General features: G+C 41.0%; 1 protein-coding gene across 1 annotated transcript; it reads right to left on the bottom strand.

Annotated features, from left to right (window-relative positions):
* Positions 1–2,397: 2,397 nt before the first annotated feature.
* Positions 2,398–5,537, bottom strand: asf1ba (anti-silencing function 1Ba histone chaperone; the record flags this gene model as incomplete). The annotated part of the gene is made up of 4 exons (XM_080856570.1): positions 2,398–2,601; positions 4,609–4,785; positions 4,929–5,044; positions 5,429–5,537. The coding sequence occupies 4 exons, from the start codon at positions 5,535–5,537 to the stop codon at positions 2,398–2,400; spliced, it is 606 nt and encodes a 201-aa protein (XP_080712696.1).
* Positions 5,538–10,002: the final 4,465 nt, after the last annotated feature.

Below are 10,002 nucleotides of genomic sequence, written 5' to 3' on the forward strand. Positions count from 1 at the left end.
CAAATTGTCGAAATCAGTTCTTTGCGTGTATCTCTCCCTCTTGAACGCAGCTAACGTTACCCTCTCGGTCCTTACTGTAGCACCTAACAAGGCTCGGACTTACTGCTGCTGGAAAAGTAAAGCCTCCCCTATTAGCTGGTATTATATCTCAAATCAAATTAATATTCCCCTATTCAGTTGGTCCCTGACCCGATGACTTTTCAGCACCCAGAACCGATCAGCTGCAGCTAGCTAGCTTGCTCGCATAATTCGACAAACCCCCATTAATCCTCCGACTACAGCTAGAGGGAACTCCAGCTTCAGACAGAGCCGACCCTCTAAATCTTTCTTATTGGTCAATGTTCAGATGACAGCTTGTAAAAGAATGTCTTTGATTGGATACGGCTTTATATATGTGATCTGTGCAGAATTGTGATTTGTCAAAGACTATCTGTCAGGTTCACTTGTCCCACCCTCGCCGTCCAATAAATAACGTCATCTATTTTCATACTATTCATACCGTAACGATCAAAATTTCAGTTCAGTAATTCAGAACCGCAGCCTAACTGTGGGAAACATCTCGTCGGTACTATCAGGTAGTATTTAGATACACATAAATTATTCTGGCCAACAGCCCGTAGCCTCTGAAACGAAATGGCCTTGCCGACCCCTCCCGCCAGACTAATCTGTGATTGGCTGTGTGACGTCAAGATAGTCTATTTTTAGAAAGTTGGTCAGAATTTAAAGCACGCGGACACCTTACGTTTTTAGAATATTAAAAAGAAGTCGGGTTTATGGCAAGTCACACAACATTGAGGTAATTTATGTCCACACGGCATTATTACAATGATAATGTTTGATGACCGTTTTCCAATCGGCAGCAAAACATGAAAAATGGCTAGAGCGTGGAGATTGTTGAGTCACTTAGATGGCGTCTTACATATCAGAGCTGGACTAGACTAAACTGGTTTCGTGATAATTAATAAGGCAAAATTGTAAGTTGTTGCATACTTTAAAGGTACGAATAATAGCAATTGCACTTAAGTCAAATGACACGATCATGATTCCCATAAAATCATTTCCAATATGACGCCATCAGTAGAATATAACAATGAAAAATAAATGGCCTTTTTCCTGTAATGTTAATTAAAAAAATATTTATGACTGAAGAGCCAAAGAGATATATCGTAGCAATACTTTGGTTTCTGTGTTGCATGCTGCAACTGCTCGCGTTGCTTAGCAACAGGAAGCGAGCAAATCCAGTCACTCCAAAATGACTGGTGCTACACTTTTTTATGAATGAAACCAGAAAAAAATGTGTTGCTCTCTTTACAGTGTACACCCTCTTGTATCAGGCACCTCACCGTTTGGCATCAACAGAGGACATGAAATGCGGTAGTAAGTATAAAGAGTGGGAGTGATACTACTACAATGCGATTGTCTTGGGTGTTTTTAAAATGTACAAGCGGCACAATTGTACCTTTTTTTCAAACAGTTTGATTTAATACGAGATCATATGGTAAAAATATGCAACAGATATAACCATTGCTTTCTCCCTGAGACCATATCTGATGTTAACGACCTCTTTTAGAAATCCTCAATTCGTCCAAAAGATGTGGTTTATGCAAATCGTAACATGCTTGCAGTAAGTTGCTCCTTATATTTTGCAAGGGGTTGTAATATGCTGTGAATTGATACCTTTTTTTTATTGTACACCACATCCAATACAACATATTGACTATATTCAATTAGTCTTAATCACTGTACCAACTACTAATAAAAACTGTATTAGAGCTGTATAAAGAACTATTAATAAAATATCAGTATTTTACATTGCATGGGACTCTTGCATGGAACTTGATTGGTCGTTGGTTGGGAGAGGGGATGCAATCAGCCAGACATAACAAAAGATAGTTTATTTGAAGAAAAATATAAAACACAGAGTATAAGATGATGTACAGTATAATACACTTGACCAGCCATAAAAATCATGTTACCATCATTTCATTCACCACAGAGGAATACACCTGTTGGTTAATATGGACAGGTAATGAGGATGAATGGTGAAGGCACACGGTTACAATATTTTAGCACAACAGGCCACTTGATCATTTCTTTTGTGGAGATTTAAAGATATAAATAAATATTTAAATTATAGATACGATTATCCCAAGATTGTTATGTGGCTTAAGTTGCTTGCTGCAATGTTCCTGAGTGCTTTGCAATGAGGCTCTCTTCAGCCAAAGGTACATGCCATACCAAAACATCTATATGCTGTTAGTGCATACCAGCAGATAGAACAAACATACTGAAGAAGTGTGTGGACTGTTAAGGCTTAGCTGGCTGAGAGTTTCTTTAAGTCAGCCACTCCCTTTTCACCAGGCTTGATTTCCTGGGTTTAGTGAGGCCGTGTTAGGTTCAAAAGTCCATCCACATGCAGTCAACGGAGTTGTCTGGCATCATACCAAGAGGTGGCGCTTTGCCCACAGTACAAGAAGGGGGCAGCATGGTGTTGGGGGCCGGATCCACATTCTCCAAATCCTCCATCTTCTCTGCACACCCTTCCCAGTTGATATGGAAGCGTGTTACACGTGGGTTGGAAGCCAAAATGTTCCTCAGGAGCTGAAAGGAAAAGGTTGCTGTTAATGTTCGGTGCTTTGGTGTTGTGATGTCTGTAATAACAAGTAACTGAAGAAAAAAAAAAAAACAACACCAACAATACTCTACTCTAAGTGTTTTTTTAAACGTTGGCCACATAAAAAAAAAATGATAATACGAGCCATGGAAATGGCAGCTTTCAATGAAGCAATGAAAAAATGGATGTCAATACCTGAAGGACACATAAACAGAACATACAAAAAAAAACACAAATACAGACAAATGCTTGGCAGAAAATAAAAAACTTTTGACAGGACACATTTATGCATATATGAAGTCTCACCACCTGCCTCTCCTATTAGGAGTGAAATCCACTCCATAGTCATCATTAGGTCTACATTGCTGGATTTTAGGAGGTCTCAGCCTCCTCTGCTACCAGTTTCCATCAAGGGTGTCAGTGTGGAGGTGGTCAGCACCTACAAGTACTTAGGAGTTCATCTGTACTGTAAACTGGACTGTTCAGCCAACATAGATGCCATCTACAAGAAGGGTCAGAGCCGGCTCTACTTCCTGAGGAGGCTGAGGTCCTTCAATGTCTGCAACAAACTCCTGCGCATTTTTTACCAGTCTGTTGTTGCCAGCGTCCTTTTTTATGCTGTGGTGTGCTGGGGAGGCAGCATAAAGAAGAGGGATGCAGGGCTACTTGACAGGCTGGTGAGAAAGGCAGGAGCTGTTGTTGGCACCGAACTGGACTGCCTAACAACAGTGGCGGAGAGAAGGACCCTGAGTAGGCTGCTGACCATCTTGGACAATGACCACCACCCACTGTACAGTACTTTCAACGGACAGAGGAGCATTTTCAGTGGCAGACTGTCATTGTCATGCTCATCGGACAGGCTGAGGAAGACCTTTGTCCTCAGGGCCATACAGCTTTATAAAGCACCGCAGAAGGGGAGGGGGTGGGAGATGGACTTCTCTGCATTAGTCTACCTCAGTCTGTGCTCCTCTTCTCATCTCAATATATTCCATCCCACTGCCCATCCTTTTACTGGCTATACTAGCCCCTTGGACAGACTTTACTTTACTGTTTATATCACTTTGCACTATCCTCACACACACAAGCACAGGTACTCTATCTTTGCACTATCCACACATGCACATGAACACTATCTCTCTGCACTCCTTGCACTACTTTCCTCGTGGACATCAACACGGTCACAATTAATGCACACTGTAATATAGGGCCAGATCTATCCTGTACCTGTAAACACCCCACTCCCTGTGTACATGTTCTCCCTATGTGTATTGCTTTTATTGTGATTCATGTATGTATGCATGTTTGTGAGTTAAATGTATAAGCTACTGGATGACCTTAATTTCCCTTTGGGATTATTAAAGTATCCATCTATCTATCTATCTATCATTACCTGAACCTATAACCTGATGACTCTGCTGCACACATGAGTGCTGCACACATATGATGGAAAAAAAGTTTACAATGAGTGTCTGAGTGGATCTCTGGCTGGTTTGTCTGCTGAGTGACACTGTGTGTGTGTCGTCATGTAGCCTACTTCTTGCGACTTATTGATACAATGAATGTTTTGTATGAGGATGAATATGGATAACTTATCAAGGGGATACACCTCCTATCCACATCCTAATATATAATATGCTCTAAAAGAGAAAGCAAATATGGGCACTGTGATTAGTGTCACCACCTCCCAAGCAGTTGACCTGGGTTTGATTCCCAACTTCTCCAGGGTGTCTTTAATAAGTTGCTTTGGACAAGAGCATCTAGTAAATAGCAGACCTTTACTGTTTACCTTTAAATATCCAAAGATATCTGTACAACCTGACAGGACAAACACCCATAATCATCATGGATCTAAATACTAAGGACAAACCTAGGACAAAACTGCATAGGTAAAGGTATTTTATTTGAGGCAAAAAATCATCACATATTTTAAGCAAGAATCACAACTAGATCCTGCTTTTCAAAGTGTGTATGGCGTAAATATAAACCAATACTACCTGTGTGTAGTCTGGCTTGATAGGTGGGTCTTCCCGCAGCTCAGGTTGGGTGTACTCATTGTTCACATAGTACCCAATGCGAATGAACTCCTGTCCACGGTAAGTGCAGGTGATCAGAACCACAGTAACGCCAACTGCGTCACACTCTGGTATCAAAGCAGGATTCGGAGCATCTGCCTGTTAAAGAAGATGAAAAGTTTAGCGCTCAAGGACAGGTAATACGGTGGAACACCTACAATGTGTGTTAGGGACCAAGAAGCAAATTGCACGAGATGAGAGGAGAACAAAACAGATTCTCAGACGGGGACTTCAACGCTCACCTGAAAAACAAACATGTGCCTTCCAGCCGGCACAGGACCAACTAGCACGGAGTCAAGAGTCTGATCACATTCCTCGCTCTCTGCTGAGCCAACATATATGATCTTCCACTCCAGGTCTTCAACGCCAACAAATGCATTTCAAATAGGAGACACAGCGTTAGCCTGAGCAGTATCTGCTAACATTAGCTACCAAGAAATATCAAGATGTATCGTTAACGTAGCAATGCATGCACTACTACAACTATGACTGTTTATTTCAGAATTACAAATCATAAAATGGAATTCCATTGCAATTAACGCTAAATAAGGGTTAATGCGAACTTTAATGACATCATGTCTATAGCTAGCCTGTTGCTGTCCCGCCACTTACATCATCTTGGAGGCACAGAGGAAATTAATAAACAGCAGTATCGCTGGCAGGCAGAATAGTGTCACGATAGCAAGAAAGAAATACAGTCAGCGTCATTTTGATTATCAAATACTAGAATGTGTTTGCTCACCTTCGGGTAGATCTTCCATGCACTCAAATGTAATTTCAAACTGAAAGGGGTTTCCGAACGGACTTGGATTGTCCAAAACAGCAATATTGAAAACCTGAACCTTCGCCATTACTTAGCTAGTTAAATGTGCTCCTAACAAATGTTCAATTGAACAAACTACAGGCTTGTATCACTGTAGAAGTAGAGGGAAAGGTCGTGAGTTAGTTGCTAAACTAAACAACCAAATGTTTCTCTAGAAAAGAGTTAAGCACTTTCGTTAGCAAGCAAGCAAGGTAACTTGGCAGGTTGGGCAGCTGGTTAGCGGCCAAAACAATCCTTCTATTAGCTCTCTGTAGAAGGTCGTCTAGAGAAATGTACACTAAAACATAACACCGAAGGTACACGAACAAAAACGATAACCCCTTTTCTGTTCTCTCCCAGTGCTGTAAAATCCTCCCGCCGATGTTCAGATTACGAAAAAGAGCGGAATACTATATCTTCTGATTTGCTGCAGATCTGTGATGAGTCCGCAAAATGGACATTTGGATTGGCTGAGAGACGGTCAGAGTTATCCAATTGGGGCGCACTATACCGAGGCATCAGATTGAAGAATGTCCCGGTTGATGGTAGCAGTTTCTTTAACACAATTTAAACCTTCAATCCTCATGTTATGTAATATGTGTATCCTAATTATCTGTAGTGGATAGTAACAATTGATTAAAATGAGTGGAGGAAAAAGGCATATCATTAAATTGAATTGGGACTGACAGTGGAGAACAATTCACTTCCAAACAATGAGACAGAAGTTACAGGTTAAGGGACACATTTGCATTCATTTGGGGGAAAAACAAACTTGTTTATACTCCTTGTTTATACAAGGACGAGCATACATATAATAGTTATCATATAGGCCTAAATGACAATATTTGTAAGTGTATCCTACATTAGTCCTCTTATGAATGCAGTATGGAATAGGTATGGACAGTGGTGTAGTGGTCCCTGGAGAAGTGGTACTGTGATGAGAAGTGGGTATACGCCATGCTGACTGAGAAATAAGTGGGTATACTCCGTATACCTGCGTATACCCTGGACTACACCACTGGGTATGGAATAGGTAAGTGGAATGGGTAATTATTATGGGTTGTCATGATTGTGTAGGTAATTATTAGCCTAATGCATGGGTAAAATCATGTTAGTTATCACCAGGCAAACAACCAAGACGTTCCTGTGAAAGGGGGACCAACATAAACATAGCTAGTGTGTATTTTACATTGATAGACAAGCAAATGCTGCTTGTAGGACATTACAGCAAGCTAGCCTATAGGATAAGATAGTCGAAATCAAATACAGTGCCCTCCACAATTATTGGCACCCTTTAGTAAAGATGAGCAAAATGAGATGCAAATAAATGTCTTTATTATTTATCCTCATGATCTTTCATCCTGTGATGGCCATGGCAAAACCTTTATTCTGTGGTCGGTGAACCAATTTGAAGTGTAGATTTTGAGGTCAAGATTTCAAATCATTTTCCTGAAGGTCCAACCACGGCCCATTTTAAGCTTCCTTGCAGAGGCTATTATGTTTTCATTTAATATCTGCTGGTATTTGATGGAGTCCATGATACCATGTACCCTAACAAGACGTCCAGGGCCTTTGGAAGCAGCCCGATGACATCAAAGATCCGCCACCATACTTCACAGTGCATGAGGTGCTTTTCTCTATGGCTATCTTTCTGTCTACGCCAAACTCACCTTTGATGTTTGTTGCCAAAAAGCTCTATTTTGGTCTCATCTGACCATATACCCTGGTTCCATTCAAAGTCCCATTAACATTTGGCAAACTGTTGGCGCTTTAGTTGTTGATTGACAGCAGAGGCTTTTTTTCTGGCAACCCTCCCAAACAACTTGTGGTGATGTAGGTGGCATCTGATGGCAGTTTTGGAGACTTTCTGAACCCAAGTCTCAACTAACCTCTGCAATTCTCCAGCTGTGATCCTTGGAGATACCTTTGCCCCTCAAACCATCCTCCACACGGTGCGTGAGGTAAATTTGCAGACAGGTCCTCTTCAAGGCTGATTCCTTACATCTCCTGTTACTTTAAACTTCGTAATTATTGCCATGATAGTGGAAATGGGTATTTTTAACTGTTTAGAGGTTTTCTTATATCCATTTCCTGATTTGTGCAGCTCAACAACTTTTCGACATACATTGTCACTGTGTCCTTGGGTCTTTCCCATAGTGGTGAGTGACTAAGGGAATTTGGCCTGTGTGTGACACTCATATTTATACCCCAGTGATACACGTGAACTTAAAAATGTAAAACAGGATTGGAGATATATTTCAGTCAGATTTTAATTAGAAGATTTTCTAGGGGTGCCAATAATTGTGGGACCCATGTTTTGGAGAATGAACACATGTTTTCAATGAAAAGCTAAGATTTTTGTGAATATTTTGAGTGAAAGACCAAGAGGATAAACTGCAAAGACACATTTTTTCATAGCCTGTTTCGCCCATATTCACTAAGGGTGCCAATAATTGTGGAGGGCACTGTAGACGTGAAATGACCGCTCATTTGGCAGCTCGTATGCAACTTTCATACAGGGCCTAGTTTCCCGAACGCTAAAAAGGACTTGAAATCGGTCGTAAGAGGGATCCTTGCAGAGCGGTTTCCCGACGCCGCACTTACGGCTATGATGAGTCTACGATGTCGCCAAAATCCACGTAGGCCGTTAAGATACGTCGTTATCGGGAAACGAGGCCCAGGTTACTTGCTGAAGGGCCACAAATGACATCGCTGAAAATATGTCTGTCCTCAGGCATGGTTACAACAGAGAAGATCAACAACAGTGTGAAAACGTTCCTCTGAAAGGGCACAAAATATGTTCCAACTTTGACTTCATTTCCAATAAGCTGTCACTGTAACTGTGCCCAAGGCCTGGAATTATCATTTAGGTGTGCTCATTTTCTAAGTGAAAAATTGCATGTGCACAAGCACAAATAACAGTCAGATATTGGATGTATGTGTGTGATGAACAGTCCGCCGGTCAATTTTGAAAAAGAAAGCCTGACAGGACGATCAGGACCCAGACATGCAGCAAGTAATATATGTGTGAAGGGCTATATTTTCCTCAGCGGAATCCACAAAATGGCAACAAAATCATTTTAAAAACACATATTTTGGAAAATATCTTATATTGTTTTGGCAAGTAAGTATATATTAAGCTGGATAATGTATATGCGCAAAGGTGAATCGTCCTGAAGGGATTTATTTTTTAAGAATGACCAACGGACTATAAATCATCTCTTACATATATAAATATAATTAGCTTATAAATAAGTTCTATTATAATTTTGACTAGTGAACTGAAATTTGCCCACCTGCAATTTTTAAAAAGTTTGGCCTCTTCCTTTAACAGACCCTAACAGATGATGATGGGCTAACGAAGGATTTAATATTTAGCCTATCAATGCAAATGATAATTTATTAAGTTAAAGATTCATAACTGTTATCATTTGAGGATGGGTTTTTTTTTAGCAGTCAGTGATAACATGTAGGCCTAGTCTGCTGAGAACATGAATCAGTGGATGGGAAACAGAATTCAGACAACACCCTCAGATAGGCTGAAAAACCTTCCATCTCATTCCTCAGTCCCTATTCACAGAGGATCATGCACTGTCCATTTGTTTGCCAAACCCTTCCCTTATCATTTTCCTGAGTTACTGTTCTGTGGTTTTAAAAGGAAAAGATGATGTAAGTCTGTAAGAGGTATCTTCCAGTAAAATGACTGGCATGACATACCGTGCATTGAGAAAGTATTTAGACCCCTCCACTTTTTTCACATTTTGTGATGTTGCAGCCCTATGCTAGAATTGTTTAAATTCATAATGACAAAGTGAAAACAGAATTTTAGAAATGTATGAAAAAGGAAAAACCTCATCACATGAGGTATTCAGACCCTTTGCTTTGACGCTTGAAATTTAGCTCAGGTGCTTCCCATGTTTCTGCACCATGATTATCCACCTATGGTAAATTCAATTGAATGGACATGATTTGGAAAGGCTCTGTCCATATAAGGTCTCACAGATGACAATACATATACAGAGCAAAAACCAAGCCATGAGTTCAAAGGCACTGCCTGCAGAGCTCAGACAGGATAATCCTCGCTGCATTGAAGGTTCGCAAGAGCACATTGGCCTTCATAATTCTTAAACGGAGGAAGTTTGGAACAATCAGGGCTCATCCTAGAGCTGGCTGCCTGGCCAAATTGAGAAATTGGGGGGAAGGGCCTTGGTAACAGGGGACCTAGAACCGATGGTCACTCTGGCTGTGCTCCAGTGATCCTGTGTGGAGATGGGAGAAACTTCCAGAAGGACAAGCACTGCACCACCCCACAAATGGGCTTTATGGCAGAGTGGCCAGACAGAGCCCCCCCCCCCCCCCAGTAAAAGACACAGAAAAGCCCATTTGAGTCTGCAAAAAGGCACCCAAATGACTGTCAGACTGAGAAAATTACCTCTTTCTAAATGCACTGCAATTTCAGTCCGCTTAATTAGTCTTACAGATTCAGTATAATTCAAGGAAGGCAGTGCTGTGAA

The sequence above is a fragment of the Sprattus sprattus genome (genome assembly GCF_963457725.1).
Source record: "Sprattus sprattus genome assembly, chromosome: 18".
Taxonomy (NCBI): Eukaryota; Metazoa; Chordata; class Actinopteri; order Clupeiformes; family Clupeidae; genus Sprattus; species Sprattus sprattus.